This window comes from Chelonia mydas, chromosome 5, assembly GCF_015237465.2.
Source record: "Chelonia mydas isolate rCheMyd1 chromosome 5, rCheMyd1.pri.v2, whole genome shotgun sequence".
NCBI lineage: Eukaryota > Metazoa > Chordata > Testudines > Cheloniidae > Chelonia > Chelonia mydas.
Genome location: NC_051245.2, coordinates 401,181 through 419,424, shown reverse-complemented (window position 1 = coordinate 419,424; position 18,244 = coordinate 401,181). Strand labels below are relative to the sequence as shown.

The 18,244-nt window shown below is 60.5% G+C and overlaps 1 protein-coding gene across 11 annotated transcripts in view; it reads left to right on the top strand.

The window, feature by feature from the left end:
* The first annotated feature begins 318 nt into the window (after positions 1 to 318).
* TPM2 (tropomyosin 2) overlaps positions 319 to 18,244 on the top strand; it is a 30,217-nt gene continuing 12,291 nt past the window's right edge. For 2 of the 11 annotated variants that reach the window (XM_037902540.2, XM_043546470.1), the window contains exons 1-3: positions 324 to 566; positions 1,670 to 1,795; positions 16,878 to 17,011. In XM_037902540.2, the coding sequence (XP_037758468.1) occupies positions 453 to 566; positions 1,670 to 1,795; positions 16,878 to 17,011 (374 nt within the window). In that variant the 5' untranslated portion in view covers positions 324 to 452. Of the gene's footprint in view, positions 567 to 1,669; positions 1,796 to 4,863; positions 9,076 to 16,877; positions 17,012 to 18,244 lie in introns of those variants that run through there. The other 9 variants (XM_037902548.2, XM_037902544.2, XM_037902543.2 and 6 more) reach the window with 8 other exon arrangements.

Genomic DNA, 18,244 nt, shown 5'->3' with positions numbered 1-18,244 from the left:
TGGGATTAGGGGGGTCTCGGGGGAGATCAATGTTATTCAGTGGGGTGGGGGATCTCTGTGGAGTTGAGGGTCTCTCTGGGGAGTACAGTGGGCGTGGGGTCCCTCTGGGGGTGCGGGGGGGGTCCCTGGGGTGGGGGCGCAGGGGGGTGTCTCCGGTTCCGGTCCCTGGGGGCGCAGCCGGGCCGGTCCCTCCCGGGGTGCTGCCGCTGTTCGCCGATCCCGCCTCCCCGCGGCTCGGCTCGCGAGCCTGTCCCTAAAAGGTGCTCGGCGGCCGGCGGGGGAGGGTCCGGATCCCGCGGCTCCTCCCGTCCCCTCCCCGGCTTTTAGGCGCGGCGGCGGCGCCCGGGCCCCAGAGCCCGCTCCGCCCGGCCCGCTCCAGCCCCGCTCGGCCCCGCTCCGCCCGGCCCGCTCCAGCCCCGCTCCCAGCCCGGTCTCCGCCCCGCGCCGCAGCCATGGACGCCATCAAGAAGAAGATGCAGATGCTGAAGCTGGACAAGGAGAACGCGATCGACCGCGCCGAGCAGGCGGAGGCGGACAAGAAGCAGGCGGAGGATCGCTGCAAGCAGGTGTGGGGGGTGTCCGGGAGCCCCCGTCAGCGCCCCCCCCCCGAGTCCCCAGGCAGCCCCCCCAGTTCCCAGGCAACCCCCCCCCCCCAAGTTCCAGGCAGACCTGGGACCCCCCCATGCTCCCCACGTCCCTGGGCAGCAACTCCAACGGGGCCCCTCCCAGCACCCTGGCAGTACTGTCCCCAGTCCCCAGGTAGCCCCAACACTTCCCCGAGTCCCCAGGCTCCCCAGCCCACCCTACACCTGGGCAGCAGCCTCCCTGAGTCACTAGGCAGTCCCCCCCAGCTCCCCCCCCCCCAGTCCCTGGGAAGCCCCCCCCCGCACACACCCGGGCAGCCCCTCCAGTGCCCCCCCCCCGAGTAGCGCCCCTCTACTTTCCAGGCAGCCCCTGTCCAGCCCCCTGGCTGGGATTAACCCTGCCCAGTATCCCCATCCAGTGACAGATTAAGCAGGGTGAGGACCGATACCTCCATCCCTCAGGGCACCTCCCCCTTAAACCCCCACTGATAGGGTGAGGACCAAGTCACTGCACTGTTGGGGACCACTTCAGGAACCCCCAGTTCCATCCCCTGACCAGGTATCACGTTGGCCCCTCCTGGAGCTAGACTTGTAGGGGACCCATTGCAAACAGGCATCCTTCCCCCCCCTTCCCCCGGCACATCCAGGCATTGGGCACATCCTGCCCCACCCCCCTTGGACACTGCCTGTCTTAGCAGCTCAGGCCCTTGGGATGGAGCCAGAATCTCGGGCTGAGTCTGGGGTTCTCTCCTCCACGCAGCGGGTTCACCAGAAATGTGGGGCGAGAACATCACTTCCCCACGTCTGTGCCAGGACCGGGGAGAGGCTGCCCTGGGCTCCCCTGGTTCTTGGAAGCCCAAGGAGACAATCCTGGGAGCCACTGTCTCTGGAGACTCTGCCCAGCACTCTCCCACTGGCCTCGGGTGCCAAGAACCGAGCTCTGTATTGGGGCCAGTCCTGGGGCAGCCACTCTGGGATGCCACCCAAGCTCGCCTTGCCCCTTTCCTGTTATCTAGCATGCTGCCTGACTCCCGCTGAACCTCTGTCCGGGCCCCTAACCCCCTTGCTCTGATCCCCCTTCCCAGCTGGAGGAGGAGCAGCAGGCCCTGCAGAAGAAGCTGAAGGGGACTGAGGATGAGGTGGATAAATACTCCGAGTCCGTCAAAGAGGCCCAGGAGAAGCTGGAACAGGCGGAGAAGAAGGCAGCAGACGTACGTACCTACTGCCAGCCCCTCTCCCCATGAGACGGGGAAGCATCTCATGTGGGAGGGGTGGGGCCCTGTCACTGGGGGATTAAGGGGTGGGAGCCCCATTGGGAAACCTTTCCTGGTGGAAGCAGTTGAAATCCCATCAGTTGGGACACTTACACTAAACTGGACTAAACACTAGAAAATGGACAATAGGGGCCTGACCCCTGGAGTTGGGAGGTGCAGCCCGATGGGAGGGATGGGGCAAGGGGGTGCAGTCTGACAGGAGACGGAGGGTGGGGGAGACAGTTTGGGGTGCAGTCTGGCGGGTGATGGGGGAGACAGTTTGGGGTGCAGTCTGGCTGGAGATGGAGGGCAAGGGAGACAGTTTGGGGTGCAGTCTGGCGGGCGATGGGGGAGACAGTTTGAGGTGCAGTCTGGTGGGCGATAGGGAGGTAAGGGCACAGTCAGGAGGGGGAAGGGGCAGAGGGGTGCAGTTTGATGGGGGGCAGTGAGCTCTGACCTGCGGGAGGTGAGAAGCTGTTTGGAGTTTGCTCATGGATGGAAGGCATTGCTGACAACACTAGATATGCTTGGAGCTCTGCAGGCCTCTGCTGTTCCAGCGGGCTGGGCCCACCCCTCTAGTAGTGATACGGCCCTGCCAGGCCTGGAGCGGTCACGGCACCAGCCAATATTGAGTATCTTCAGATCGGCAGTTGGTGTCTGCGGGACACAGACCAGCTCATCGGCCTCCCATAAAGTTCCAGGGTGCTTGTTAGCCTGTTCTGGGAAAGCTGAGGAGAGCCCGGAGCCAAGGGGAGGGATCAGACACCACTCGTGTCTGTGCGTCTGAAAGAAACCCAGGGCTGGAGAGGGGCGGGGGGGCTGGAGAGTGGCTGGCTGGAAGGAAGGAGGTTGTAGCTGGGCTTGGGGAAATCCTTTTCCTCCATGAGCACCAGGGGCTGAGGGCTCCATCCCAGCCCCTCGGAAGGACAGGCCTGGAGCGGTTTTCTCTCTCTCCTGAGACAGCAGCTCCTGCCTCGGGGAAGACATTGTGTCGGGGCAGGGCACAGTGAGGAACAGCTGTGTGCAGCCCCCGGCTGCTCCAGGGAGTGGAATGGGGTGTAGTGACCCGCTGTGCCACCCAGGGTATTTGACACCCTATAAATAAATCCTCCTTTTCATAGCCAGCCCTTCTTTGATGAAAACCACCCATGACAAGTGGAAGAGAAGCTGAAGGGAGCCATCTGGAGCACAGCCAGTGGGGGAAGGGCCAAGCTTTTTAGGATCAAGAGCAAAAATTCAATCCCAGCTGGTCTGTGGAGCTAAATGGGGGAGATGTGTCCAATCTCTGAGGCAGCCACCAAGGACAGGGGAGTCCAGAGAAGGACAAGGCTGTGGGAGTGCGATACGTCCCCTCCCCCACTCCCAGGAGCAGCAAAAAGCCCTGGTTGAGTTCAGGCAGAAGGACTCTCCCATCCCACAAACATATTGATAGTCCAGGATCAGGGCCCCACTGTGCGAGGCTCTGAATAAATATGCAGGGAGACGGACCTTGCCTCAAAGAGCTTACAGTCCCAGCGCACAAGTGCCCTGCACCTACTCCTGTCACTCGAACCAGCACTAGCTGGTGGAGTCCGTACAGGCAAGGCACTGGTGCTAGTTCGCCAGGAGGGCTGCAGGGTGGTGGCCTAGTGGCCCTGGTCCCCGCGAGCGCTCCAGGTATAAAGGCGGCGTGGAGGAGGCTGTTACCTCCTCCCTGTTCTCTGGCTGTTCTGGATCTGGGACAGTCTGCTCCATTTGGAGCATGAGCCAAACCCTGCATCAGAGCCCAGCAGAACTGGGGGCGAAATCTGCAACCAGGCACTTGAGACGAGGAGAAGCTCCTCTTGGCCTCTACCTCCCTTTAACCTGAGGCAGCTGTTCTGGGGGGGTCCTGGGATGAGATCCTGGGCCCACTGAAGTCCATGGGAGTTTAGCCATTGATTTCAGGCGCTCCATCTGCTTGGCTTAAAGGGAAAGTTATGGGGTGACCTGATCCCAGTGTGTAACGAATATGTGATAATGGGCTCGTCCGTCTCTAGCAGACAAAGGTCTAACCCGACCCAAAGTCTGGAAGCTGAAACTAGACAGGTTCAGACTAGAACTAAGGGGCAGATTGCTCACAGTGACAGTGGCTAACCACTGGAACATAGGGTCGGGGCAGCTTCTCCATTCCTGGCAGTTTTTAAATCAAGACGGGATGTCGATCTGCTGTAGTTCAAATGGGAATTAATGCAGGGCAGTTCTCTGGCCTGGGTTCCACAGGGGGCAGACTAGGTGACCACAGGGGACCCTTCTGGCCTAAAACTTTAGGAATCTATTAATCAGTTGTTCTTCTGGCGGAGAAGGGGGAAGGGGCCTCCGGAACATGGATCTGCCTGGGGCCTGGTGCTTGTCTGCATGCTGATTTAGTTAAGCCAGTGGAGAAACCTGTGTACAGACACTCTGGTTCCAAACAGGCTTGTTTCAGTTCGGCTGGTGGAGATTAAGAGCAGTTTTTAAAGTAAGTCTCCACTAAATAAAGCCCCACGACAGCGCATCTCAAACCCAGATCTACAGACTCAGCCTGTGGGCAGGGCACTAGACATAGCCGTGTAGCCATTCCCCCTGAGGCTGGAGCCTGGGCTCTGAGCGCCACCCCCCTCACCGAGTTTCAGAGCCCGAACTCTGGGCCGAGCTGTAGCAGGAGCCCCGTGAGGCAGAGGCTGTGGCCCAGGGCTCTGAGATTTCCCACTGCAGGGTTTTGGGGGGTCTTCCGTGTAGATGCAGCCTAAGTGTCCACCGAGGGGTTAGCACTGCTTTAACTAAAGTTTTGCAAATTTGCATGTAGATTACCCCGTGGTGTGGATTAGCGCAGAGTGCAAATGGCTGGGGGTCCAACTGATCTGCAGATGGGTGGCAGTGGAAAGGGGATGGCCCTAGGGGATGTCAGAGGCCTGGGCGGATGCAGAGTTCGCAGTGTAGTTTGCAGCGTGATGTGCAATGCATGCTCCGGGGGTGGGGGTGGGGTGGGGTGGGGAATCCCTCGTTATGTGGCTCTGATTTGGGACGACCCCTGAAATATTGTGCTTAGTGTTGGCAAACTGGCGGGCGCTCAGAGAAGAGTAACAGGAAGGCTCAAGGAGGGCTGGACAAACCTACCTAGTTTGAAAACGGGGGCAAGGGGGAGTCCTGCGACCTCTCTCCACATATCTGAGAAATGTGACCCTCCAGGAGGGAGGGGAATTGCTCAGGGACCAGAGGGAGAGACCAGGAGGAATGGGGTCCCATTCAGAAAAGGAAAAACAGAAAGAAATGTTGGGGAAAACTTGCCGGGAGTGAGCTGAAGAGTGGAGGCCCTGCGGTGATGAGGGCTAGAGATGGACCAACCTGGCTGGGGACCTGTGTCCCAGCGAGGGGCTGGGAGCCCCACTGCTCGGGACTGACCAGAACCCTGGACAATGAAGTGCAGGGACCAAGCCTGTCTGAACAGGATCTCTCTCTGGGAGCCCCTGAGGAGCTCTGTTCTGGGGGAGCTCTGTTCTGGGGGAGCCCCATTCCAGGGGAGGACCCTGTTCCATGACTGCTGGAGCTTATTTCCAGGATCTCTCATTGCCTAATCACCAGCGAGTGAATCCAAGGGCAGGATGGTGCTAGGAGATGGTGGGGCAGGTGCAGCAGGAGCTGGAGGGCACCTGGGAAAGGAGGAGAATAAACCTCCAGGCTGAGAATCTGGAACAGCTCCTCCCTTGGAGCCTGCGGAGCCTGCATCTCCGGAGATGGAAAGATGCTCCGTTCCTGTGAGTCTAGCAGGGCAAGACAGGAGCGCCTGACCCATGCAGGGCTGCTCCCAGCTCCCTGGGCCCCGATAGCCAGAGAGGCAGCTGCTCTCTGTAGAAATATTGACAAATACATTAAAATAACTAACCCTCTCTAGTGCTCGTCTGGGGACAACGGGAACGTGCCCCTGGCCCACAGCCTGAGCTGTCAAGCCTGTCTGGAGACGGGAGTGCGGCTTGCTTGCAGATGGGGCTGCGACATGCTAATGTAATTGGGTCTGTGCTAATGGGTGTTAATGTGAGCCCCGTCCTGCACACCCCGCTGAGGGGTGTCAGCTTCCAGCATAAATCCAAGTGTGGCGGGCTCAGGGATTCGCAGGTCCTTGAAATCCCAACGGTGGGGCGCGTCAGAGCTTGGTTTAGGGGTGCTGGCTGGGGGGGGAGCTGACTTCTCCAATCCCAAGAGCGGGGCATGTCAGAGCTCAGTGTACGGGTGCTGGCCACTGGGGGGGCCGTGCCTGGCTTCTCCAGTGCCAGCCTCTCCCAGCAGGAGGCACTGCGGGTGCAGGGCGGGAGCACTGATTCATAGATTTTTGTAGGCTGACCTCCTGCATAGCATGGGCAAGGGAACCTCACCCAGTGACTCTGGCTGGGAATTATTCCTGCCTGCTCTGTAATTAACACTGCGAGCCCAATAACCTGCAGTGGAACTGGCTGTGTGGGAGGCACCCAGCTGCTGCTCCAGTCTCTTCCATTTCCCAGTCCCTGGGGCAGGAGCTGGTCTGGGTGCCCATAAGTGGGCTGTGGGCTGGTGCGTGTCTCTGGGGCATGCAGGGAGAGTGCCGAGAAAGAAGCTGCTGGATTCCAGGACTGTGATCCTGAAAGTTCCCAGTGAGGCTGTGACAGGATCCGCCCCAGCCCACCTCCTAGTCCAGACTTTGCTCTTATTTGGTGATTCCCTGAGCCAGTGGGAGGGAGCTGGCTGGCGTCCCAGGGTGTGGCTAGAGCAGAGGCCACTTAGCAGAGCAGCTGCTCAAAGAACTTCTCTCTGGCCCCTGAACCTGCCCCACTCCTGACAGCCAGGCCCTGACTCCCTGCCCTGTCCTGCGGCTGGTGTGAAAGTGCTATGCCTGCAGCCGGGCTCTGCACAGGCCTTGCCTGCACGGCTGAGGACCAGGGGTGACTGATGCGTGAGCGAGTGGAGCCAAGGCTCTGGGTTGTACCCTGAGGTATATGAGCCGAGCTCAGCCCCAGGCAGGGGTACAGTGCAGCCGGGACAGCTCACCTGCCTGTTACCCTGCAAGGAAAACAGACTTCTCAGCAGTGAAGACATAAGCCCTGCTGGGGTCCCTCAAGCGCTGGCTGGGGTCAGCGGCTGGGCTCAGCTGTTGCATATGGAGCCCAGGAATCCTTGTGCTGGCTGAGCTCTTTAAATGCAGGCGTGAAGTGCAGCTGAGCTGCCTGCTGTCTGTCGCTGTTCATTAAGGAGGGATTGAGTGTAATTCCAGGAGGGCTCCCCTTGTAACGGATCAGACCATGTCCCAGAGCATGGGACACCAGGGCATATCCCCTGACACCAGATAGCATCAGTGATGCACTCCAAGACAAGCAGGGATGAAGATAGCAAATGTGTCTGAGCACTGGGGAGCTGTGTGTGCGATTTCTTATATCCTGTGCAGAGTAGAGACCGATGCTGCAGACATGAAATCCGCAGGTCTGTCCAAGGGGCTTGTAGATCCCAGGCAATGGGGTGGATGGTATCAGGACCCTGGGGCTTGGAGACCCTTTCCCATGGAGATGTGGTCCAAGCACGGGCAGAAGCTCAAGTCGTTCATATCTGGCTGCTGACCCTAAAGGCCCAGCTGTGCTCTAGGAGTCATTGCATGCAGCAGGCTGTCGTGTGGTTCACATCCGCAGGCCCCGTGGTTCCTGCCTGTCGCGGGGTTCTACTCCAGTTGTTCCACAGTGCAGGGATGCTGAAATAGTGCTGGAACCTGGGGCAAATGGGGCTTAAACCTCCCAGACACCCTTCCCTTCCATTGGCATTTGGAGCAGCCATGCACCTTGGCTCTGGCTCTTGGACTTGATGCATTGCAGCCGGCCAGGATCATCCAAGGGTGCACAGCTCCCAGCGAGAAATGAATGCGAAGTGTCTGAGAACCCCCATGGGGCTGCAGTCTCAGCAGCCCCTCTAATGGCTAAGGTCAGAGCCCCTGGTCGGATGGGGAGGCCCTGCAATGATTTCATAGGGCCCAGGAGGACCCTCCAGGCCAGAGATCTGACCCGGTGACTCCTGCATTCAGCCCCTCACTTTTGGGCGAGCTAGAGACCTTTCAGAAAGATACTAGTGATAGCAGCCTGGATGAGGGGAAGGAGGTGCTGCTTCTTCCAGGAGCTCCCTTGATGTGTCTCCCTTCTTCTGCGCCTGGGCCTTCATTCCAGTCCCCCCTGCTCGGGCTTTGCTCCTCTCTTACACATCACAAACCCTGACTCACGGACATACGTTTATGGGAAACTTTGTTCTCGCCACTTCCCGTCTCCCCCTTCCTGCACCCCCCAGGGCCTCAGTGCTGTGTGCAGGACCCACCAGGGGGCAGGAAGGAGCCCTCCCAATTTCCCAGCCCCCTGACTCCATGGAGAGCAGAAGTAGGGTCCAGAAACCATGCCCATGGCTACAGCAGTGGCAAATGCAAAAAGGGGCCTCTCTGCTCAGCCCCACCTGAAAGAGACAGAGCAAACCCCTACAGCAGAGCCACTGCTTGGGCACTCCTCTCTGGGCTCTGCAGGCCAAGCTGCTCCCCGGGACACACAGGCACGCAGAGCAGGCGCTTGTGGGCCCACCCCGCTGCAACGCTCTCTGGGCGTGGGGAGGGTGAGGGCTGGTTCCCTGGGGGAGGGAGGGGAGCCCCGCAGCTGCAGTGGGAAAAGCAGCTTGGATGCCTGGTGCTGCCTCTTTAAGAGGAGGGAAGTGTGCAAGCTCTGACACTGGGTTTCCTGAGGAGGAGATGCAGGAGAGGGGGAGGAGGAGCAGGAAAGGGGATGAAGGCAGGGAGGGGAGAGTTCGCATCCTGAGCTCTTCCTGCTGGAGCGGGAGTGGTAGTCCCACAAAGGGCTGAAGCACAGGGCGCTGGGGAGGCTGCCGCGGAGCTGTCACCGGCAGAGTCAGTGACCCAGCGAGCTCAGGCTGGAGCACGGAGCTGGCTAGGGACAGCCAGCAGGACCCAGTGGGTTGGAACCAGGCTGCATTGGAGCTCAGACTGCGCCCCAGGCCACAGACCCTGCCCCAGGCAAGCCGGGGACGCCTCTGTCCTGCTCAGGTCCCCAAGCAGCACCCTCAGGCCTCATTCCTTGGGCGTGGCCCCGGGGTGGACGATGGCCGGGAGCACCTCCATTGATGCGGTGAAGAAGAAGATCCAGAGCCTGCAGCAGGTGGCGGACGAGGCAGAGGAGCGTGCGGAGCATCTGCAGAGGGAGGTGGATGCTGAGAGACAGGCCAGGGAGCGGGTAAGGCGGTCCAGGACTTGAAGGTCCCAGCCAGCTCCTCCCAATGCCCTTCCTGCCCCGCTCCCCCAGAGGCCTGGGTGCCAGTCTGGTTTGACGTCCCCTCCACTCCCTGTGGTGTCAGGGCCTGGCAGGCCCAGTCAGCCCCACCCCAAGCCCTGCTGGGCTCACTGGGCACCCTTCTTGCCTGATGCTGGACTCCCCATCCAGGGAGCTTCTCCTTGCACTCACACCCCATCTGGCCCAATCCCAGCCTCCCACCACCCGCCTGTCCCCCTGCTCTCCTTGTCTCCCGCAAGTAATGCCCCCCCCCCCCCCCCCCCGCGGGTCTGTGTGGTGACCCCAGCCCTGGGCACTGCAGTGTCTGCGGTGATCAGACCCAGGCTGCCAAGGGTTACCCTGGCTGTGCAATGGGCCCAGGAGCCCCCAGCATGCGTGGATTCAATTCTCCGGGTACCGATGCAAACAGGGCCCCCCAGCAGGGATCACACCTGCCTCCGGGCTCCGGGGTGGGGGCTGAAGGGTTTCAGAGCCAGCCAGAGTCTGAGGCAGCACTGGAGGTTTCTCCGTTCATCTCTCACGGGAGGGTGGGGCAGACCAAGAGGAAAAGAAAAGGGCGGCCAGGCGCTCAGATCCGCTTACTCCCAACTTCTTCAGCCAGGGCTCTCCTCACCTGCTCCAGGCAGAACGAACCAGCCGCCGGGGCAGCAGGCTGTAGGGCCTGAGCTGCAGCAGGGAGAGCTGGGATGGGGGTCTGGGATGCACCCAGTGAGGGGCCGGGGTGTACACTGCTGGGGTTTAGCTGGGGAAGGCGGGGAGCAGACTGGGTCAAAGATGCAGCCAGGGAAAGGTTAGGACTCGGGGGGAGGGGTCTGGGAAGTAGCTGGGAGATGGGGCCTGGTGCTGTAAATTCAGGTCTGGGGGTTACATAGAGTTGGGGGTAGGGGGATTTTCCCCATGGGCTGGTCCCAGGTGTGTGGTCTAGTAGGTGGGTACCCGGTGCCTGTCCCTGTGGTGATGCCAGGGCAGGGCAACAGCCAAGAATGACCCAAGTGCCAGACTCATGGCACTCTGGATGCAGTTGGCTGTCAGGAAAGCCCATCCCCATCCATGTGCCCCCTGACCTGGCTGTGGGTTTAGCAGGCCCTGTGTGGCTCAGTTTCTCTGTCCAGCTACGGGCTGCGCCTGCATCTCGGGCAGTGGCCAGACCCAGCTGGGAAAGTGCCCCCCAGTAGGGATGAAGCCCTTCTTGCACCCTGGGTGCTTCTGGGGTCCCCATCACTGTGGCGTCAGTTTCAGGCCTACCGCTGGCTGCCCCAACTGACCCTCCTGGCGGACTGGGTGCCCATTCCGGCAGCTTTGACTCACTGCCTAGGCCTTGCACCACGCGCTCACCTCAGTCAGTTGCTGAGCCCCGAGTCCAGAATTGGCCGTGCTCTGGGTCTGGCTGGAGGTACAGCGGGCTCTCTGTCGGGGAGGGAACATCTGCTCCAGGCTGAGGCTGCAGCCTCTGCTGTCCTGGCCCCGCCGGGATGGTACACAGGATGCAGAGCTGTGTCCCCATCTACTCCTCCCTCCCTCCGGGCTCACTGTGGCTTCCCCTTGCCCTGGTGCAGAGGAGGTGAGGGGAAGAGCTGGAGGCATTGCTGGTGGGAGGGGGGCTGGATGATTGGCAATGACGTGGGGTGGGTGCAGGAGCAGTGGTACAGCTGAAGGGGCTGCCTTCTCCCTTGCTGCGCCGCACCTGCGCAGCCCTGATTAACCCAAGCTGACCCGACCGGCTCTCGGTGTCGACTGGCTCCCAGGGTTCAGGGCCGCCCAAGGGACAGTCCCACTGTGCTCCCCGGTGGAGTCACAGCCAGTTACTTGAGCAGGGATTCGAGAGGCCCTGGGAGCTGCTCATTGCCCTGTGGGGCTGGGGACAGGCAGTGGGCAGTGCTGGGTCGCCTAAGGGGGGCAAGGGGCAGGCAGCTCTGAAAGCCTGTCGGGCTGGATCTGGCCTGGGACGCCATCCTCGAACGCTGGTGTAACTGCCTGACCCGGCCCTGAGTCGGGTGGGAGTGGACCAGCTCCAGTGGCACACGATCCCATCCAGGGCTCTGTGCTCGACCCAGATCAGTTAGGCCTCGTCCCTGGGAATGGCGGTAGGCTTGGTGGCCAGCTCTGTCGCTTCACAGCAAGGGACAGATCGGCCGCCCTTGCTGACACTGCTGGTTCTCCCAGCAGCCTTCGACTCCACCGCCCCCTCGGTGCTGCACTCAGCCGTAGGGACGAGCCATGGGGGAAGGGGTAGCTTGGGACTGGTTCTGCTCAGAAAGACCCCCAAGGATCCAAAAGCACTAGCTGGCCTAGGCCCCAGTGATCTCAGAGGCCCCCTCTCTTGCAGGGACTTGCAGGAGGGGTGTCGACCATTTTCGGGGTGGCGTCCTTGCCTCTGGGATTCTCACCAATGGAAATATGTGTGTGGCCAAGCCTGGCCACTTCCAGAGCAGTGAGACGCAGGTGTCCAGGCCTCCGCTGGCTGCAAGCGCTCTCCCTAGCCCTGCCCTGTAAGGGCAGTAGCTGAGTGCCGGGGGGGGAGGGGGGTGCGGAAAAGGCACTCCATTTGTAATGCCCTCCCGGATGCCAGAGCGACAGGTGCCGCAAATACTTTCCATGGTATCCCCACTGCTGGGGAGTGCAGGGCTGCCTGCCAGGAGAGGGGTTAGACTCAGACACGCAGAGATGTGGGACCCAAAGAGGCCATTATGAGCACAGGCCAGAGAATGTCACCCAGTGATTGCCACCTCCAGCCCATCCGTTCCAGTGGGGTGGGTCTGGGAGAGAGAACCCAGAACCCACCGAGCCCTTACTGTTAAAAACTGCAGCTTAGTTCTAGTCTGAATGTGTCTCGTTTCAGCTTCCAGCCGCTGGCTCTCCCTCTGCCTTTGTCTGTCAGGTGCAGGAGCCCTGTGCTACCAGGCAGCCCTTCCCCGTGTAGGTAGCTGTAAAACATCGTCAAGTCACCTCTTGACTTTCTCTTAGATTGAGCTTCTTCAGTCTCTCGCTGTCGGGCTAGCTTTCCTGACCTCGCATCATCCCTGTAACTTTCTTCTGAACCCTTCCAGTTTGTCAGCAAAGTGTGGCCCCCGAAACTGGCCATGGGATCCAGGAATGGTCTCGCTAATGCCACCTCCCTACTCCCTTTGCTAGCCCTTGCTTATACATCCAGGGATTGCCGTAGCCTTTTTCGCCACAGCATCACATGGGGAGCTCGTGTTCCCAGAGGAAGTCTGGATAATCAGGAGTCTGGCCTGCTTCAGGCCATACCAGAGGGGCCTTCTTCAGGGAAGCTGCTCCTGCCATAAGTAGCATGAGGAGGAGAGGAGAGGAGAAAGCCCTATCGGTGGGTTAGAGAGAGAGCCCTATAGGCGGGTTACGGGTGTCTTGGGCAGAGTCCCCTGGGAGGGGGTCCCAGCAGGGAACTTCACATGCAGGACTGGGCCTTGCTGATCTGATCTGACTCTGGGAGGAGTTCAGTTGGGCAGAGGAGGGCATTCCCTGGCTGGGTGCGGCTGGGCTAGAGGCTGCTTTCCTGGGGCGGCACTAGCAGGCCCAAGTGCTCCTGTTCCTGGCTGTGTTGTTGGGATCGTGTACCTGAGGCTGGGTGGAGCAGACTCTGCCAGGAGCTTCCTGGGCAGGGTGCCCTGCAGGGAGCTTTCCTATTGTTCCCGCAGCCCCAGTCTGCTCACGCTGTGGTGCTCATTGGCTGCAGGGGAAGCCGGGCCGCCCTGCCCAGTAACATGATCTCTAGCAGAGAGCCTGGCAGGTCACTCCAGCGCTGGGCCTGGCTGAGGTCCAGGAGCCACCGGAAACTCTCAATAGAGCAGTTGCGCTGCGTGGCTTCCTGCCCTGACTCCAGGAGGGAAGGGACCTGGGACCTTGGTTTGGAAGGGCCCGGTCCTGGCTTGCGCGTCCCAAGGGCTGAACCTGGCCAGGTGGAGGTGGGGGATGGGGGTGGGGAGGTTGTCTCCCCTGATCTCCCTACTAGTGTGTGCTAAGTCCTGCCTTGTTCCTGGCTTCCTCTGACCATGCTGCAGGGAAACCCTGGCATGCTGGGGAGTGAGCATGGCTGGAGGGGAAAGGGGCCCCAGTCGGGAGAAGGGGGCTCTGCCCACCCCCTGAGTCCCTGTAACCAACATAGGCCAAGTACATTATTGCAGGCCCTGTGGGGTCAGGTAGCTTTCTGTGGCCTGGCTAACACCTTCTGCTGGCGCTGGGGGGGGGCCCCACTGGAGTCCCATCACTGCTGTGCCTTGTGCCAGGCAGGGACTATTCTTTGGGAGCCTTCCCAGCCCTTGTGGCATGATGTGGAGCCAGCGAACCCAGCCCGGACCCCAGCATGGCAGCACAGTGCTCCAGGGGGAGAGGGTTGGGGTAGGAGAGCAGCCCACTGTGGGCTCCCTGGGGCCTTCTGCCCAAAGCCCCTTCTAAAGCCAAGCCCACCCCCTTTCCCTGCTGCCTTGGTGTCTGGCCGGGGAGGAGGTGGCATTGTGGAGTTACAGCCAGCGAAGGGCAGGTCTGGGTCTGCCTGTAACTGGGGAGGGGGCAAGGTCCCTGGAGGGTTTGTCTGTCCCTGAGGGCAGAGCTGCTGAACACTTTGCATAGTGTGGGTGCTGAGAGCCATTGGACCAAACTGTAATCCTGTACGGATGGAAACCACTTCAAGCTGGGGGTATGCCCCCCCCAGCACCCCTAGTTCCAGCACCCCTGCCTGGTGGTGGGGGTGTTCCTGCGGACATGGGAGGCCAGGGAAGAGGACATAGGGCAGGGTCATGACGGCATGAGGGGGTGTCCCTAACTCCGCAGGCTCACCCCTGTTCTGTGTGCTCTGCTTTCTGGGTCCTGGTGCACAGATCCCAGCCTCCTGGGCAGGGCACTCAGTAGCCAGTGCTGGGGTGACGGTGCCTGGTGGCCTGTGCCCTGGGGGGTGCTGAGTAGCACTGAGCCACGCTCTCCTCTCCCCGCAGAGTTCAGCGCTTGGGGGCTGCTGCACCCGCTGGAGGCATTTCCGGGGCAGAGCTCAGGCCTCCGAGAGTAGGAGCAAGGCGAGAGTTACCAAATGGAAAGAAAAGCTGGTCAGATGCTGGAGGGAGGGAGGGGAGGGGGGAGTGGTATGGAGCTGGGGGAGCTAGTGTGGGGCTGGGGAGCTGGCATATGGCATGGGAGGCTGGTGCGGGGCTGGGCGGGGGTCTGTCCATGGGGCCGGCAGGGGTCTGTCCCCAGTCCACGCTCTGGCTCCCGCTGCAGGAGTGTGCCTGTACTCCCCACACCCCCTGCCAAGAGCTCTCTCTGGCCTCTCTTCCCCCCGCCCCCCACTGCACATGCTCTCATCCCACTCCCCGCCCAGCCCCACCCCAGTCTCCTCTGCCCTGGCTCGCCTACCCCCTTCCCTTCACCCCAGGGAACCCAGCCTGTGGGGAAGGGGTGGTGCTTGGAGCCTGGGAATATGCTGGTTTCTGGCCTTTGGGGCTCCTTGCAGCCTGGCCTTGGCTGTGGGCCAGCCCCATGGAGGCGCTTTGCCGGATTCCGTCCCTGGGGACTGTAAATCAGGGAGGGCTCAGGCCTGGCCCAGCTCTGCCCCCCCCCGGCTGAGGAGCCCAGCCAATCTCCGGCCAGAGGTGGCAGAGAGTGACCGGGGCCCCGAGGGCATCCGCAGGCCCCCCAGCCTCGAGGTCCCCTCCCCAGCCTGGCCAGTGCTGCCTCCGGCAGCCGGGGTGGGGGAGGGGACCCCGCACGGGCAGCCTTGCTGGCTTCAGTAAACAGGAAACCCACAAGTTGTTCCAATCTCCTTTTTGGGAGTGAATCTGTGCCGGGCATTCCTGCTCCTTTACTCACCGCTCTGCAAACCCAAACGCTGCCCCGCACCACCCTGCCGGGGAAGACTGCCACCTCCCTCGCCGGGCTCAGCGGGCCGGTGGGGGCCAGCCAGGACTGACCGGGCTGGGCTCTGGCTCACAGGGGCGTGTGGGGGGCTCCTGGGCTGTGTCTGCCCTGCAGCGGGGAGCCAGCCTGCGAGCCCGGGACAGTCGTGGGCTGGTGGGGCCCGAGGTCGGGCACTAAACGAGCAGTGTGGAGGCTGCGGCCCCCTGAGCTCAGAGCCAACGTCGGCCGGGCGTGAAGGCCCTGCTCGCACAAGTCTATCTGCCCAGGCTGGCATGCTGACCGGACTGGGCTTTGGCTTGGGGTGGGGGTGTGTGTCTATCTGTCCATCCATCCGTCTGTCTATCCGTTTTTAGGACGGGGCTGGACTCTGGGAGCACTGGCACCGACTCCGGGGGTGCTTTGGGGCTGGAGCACCCATGGGGAAAAAAAATAGAGGGTGCTCAGCACCCACCAGCCCCCGCTGTTCAATGCCGCCAGCGCTCATCAGTGGTTTGGCAGCGCCTCTGATGAGCTAATCCGGAGCGCTGCCAAACAGCTGTTTGATGGCTGGGGGAGAGGCTTGCGGGAGGGCGGAGAGCAGTGAGCAGCAGGTGGGTGGGGCCTCGGGGTGGAGCAGGGGCAGGAAGAGGCGAAGTGAGGACGGGGCCTTGGGGCGGAGCAGGGATGGAGAGTGCCCCCCCCCACACCCGGGAAAACTAGAAGTCAGCGCCTATGTCTGGGAGGACAGTGCAGGGTCCACTGGGGGCGGTTCCTTGGGGCTGAGCTGGACTCTGAGGAGAGGTGCAGGATTCACTGGACTCAAGCGCTGGCTAGATTGTGTGGTCCAAAACCCAGATGAGATGTCAGGAATACAGAATAGGATGGAGAGTAAGATGGAGAATTTTGAATGGCTTTATGTAAATCAATGGTTTGGCCTCCCTTGGGCACCCTGTCTCAGAAAGGATATTGCAGAATTAGAGGGGTTCAGAGAAGGGCGATGAGAATGATCAGGGGCCTGGAAAAACTCCTGTGAGGGGAGAGTGCACTGATCAAGATTGTTACCTTAGAGAGACAAATAAGAGGGGGACATGACAAAAGCATCTAAAACAATCAATGGTCTAGAGCAGGGGTTCTCAAACTGGGGGGTGTAACCTCTCAGGGGCTCGCGAGGTTATTATGTGGGGGTCACGAGCTGTCAGCATCCACCCCCAAACCCCGCCTTGCCTCCAGCATTTATAATAGTGTTAAATATTTAAAAAGTGTTTTTAATTTATAAGGGGGGTCGGACTCAGAGGCTTGCTGTGTGAAGGGAGTCACCAATACAAAAATTTGAGAACCGCTGATCTAGAGAATGTAGATTGGGAACTTCTGCTGTCCCTGAACCCAGGGTCAGTGAAAGAAATTTAAAGGTGGCAAATTAAAAAGTAACAGAAGGAAATGCTTTGTCACACAATTCATAATTATCCTGTGGAACTCACAGCCACAAGACATTCAGGCCAAAATTTAGCCCAATTCAAAGAAGGATTGGATCCTTATATAGATAAGAATATCCAGGGCTATCCTAGTTACTGCTACCATAAATTCTGGCAAGTATACTCAACCTCGTGCTTCAGGGGCTTGAGCCAATCTCAAAGAATTCGAGACCAGGACAAGATTTGGTATGGGGGCAGATTATTCCACCTCTCCCTACTGTGGGCATCTTGCACGAACCTTTGAAGCATCTGATGCTGGCCCCTCTCAGAGGCTGGGGTTGTGCAGGATGGACCCCTGGCTGATCCAGGCAGTGATTCCTGTGGCCTCTGCGCAGGGTCCCAGTGCTGAGGGGCTCACGCACTTTCACTGGCTCTCGGCCCTTTTCCAGCTCTGGGGTGGGACTGACTCTGGTGCTGCTTCTCCCTCAGGCTGAGTCTGATGTGGCCTCCCTGAACCGCCGTATCCAGCTGGTGGAAGAGGAGCTGGACCGAGCCCAGGAGCGCCTGGCCACTGCACTGCAGAAGCTGGAGGAGGCTGAGAAAGCAGCTGATGAGAGCGAGAGGTGTGTGGTTGGTGGGAAGGGAGGAGTATGGAGGGGGATGGGGCTTGGCAGCTGCGGGGGGAGGGCGCGGGTTGGCCTGGAGGTGGCCGCTTGCCCCCATGGGATTGCTCCGGGATTGCTCCAAGCCCCCGTCTCATGGAAGTGGGGTCCTGCTGGTGTCACAGACAGCAACGGGCAGCTGGGCCCCATGCTAAGCCCCATGTCAGGGCGAGATGGGGGCAGGAGTGGTGGAAGCGCCCTGAAGGTGGAGGGCCCACAGGCACTCTTCTCACAAGGCCCCGCCCCTTCCCACAAGGCCCCGCCCCTTCCCACAAGGCCCCGCCCCTTCCCACAAGGCCCCGCTCCCATGCCGCCTCTTGCCCCCAACACCCCGCTTGCTCTTCTCCACTCCTTTTGGCCTCCTCCCCCGTCTCTCGCTCTTAGGGGAAGTGCATAGCCCTCCCACTTTTAAAAGTGCAGGGGCCATGACCCCCTAGCTGCCCCTTTTGGCATCCCTGGATGGGGGCAGTTTGGGGCAGGAGATCAGGCTGCAGATAAGATTGCAGCACGACAGCAGCCTGCCCGAGGCCGGCTGTGCTCTCGGTTGCCATGAGCGGTATGTTGGACAGTTGAAAGTGCCAGTTACTGCTCTCAAACAGGGGCACCTCCGGCCTCTTCTCTCTTGCTCGGCAGGGTCACGTGGCCCCTGGAGCAGGCTCAGCCTGTGCCAGCACTAAGATTTCATGGGGCTTTTCAAAAGCTAGGGTCTAGCTCTCTAGACTTCAAGTATCACAGCGACTGGGACAGGAGCTCTGGGAGGTGTGAAGTGCCCCGCATGCTGGGGACCTCACCAAGGTGTTGACTCTAAAGCCTAATGATAACACTTTTGCAATGTCCTAATTAATTAGTCAGTTGCTAATCGTTTGGCCTTCAGGAGGGGGCAGAAGGGAGGTAATGCGGAGACACACACACAAAGGTAGTGAAAGGGAGCGGATGGCAAACGTGGCTGGGGAAGGGAGATGCAGAGGACAGAAACAGCTCCCAGAAATGGTCCTGAAAGGGAGCGTGTTCCCGCTGGGTGATGCTGGTTGTGGCTGTAAGGTGCTGAGCAGATAACAAATAGAGTTTCCCCCATGCTCTATGCAAATTCTTAGTGACCCCTGAGTGGGCTCCGCCATTCATGGCGGAGTGTCTAGAGTTCAGAATATATACCCAGCCTGCGGGCCATAATTAAAAGGGGACTTAGGCCTTCCC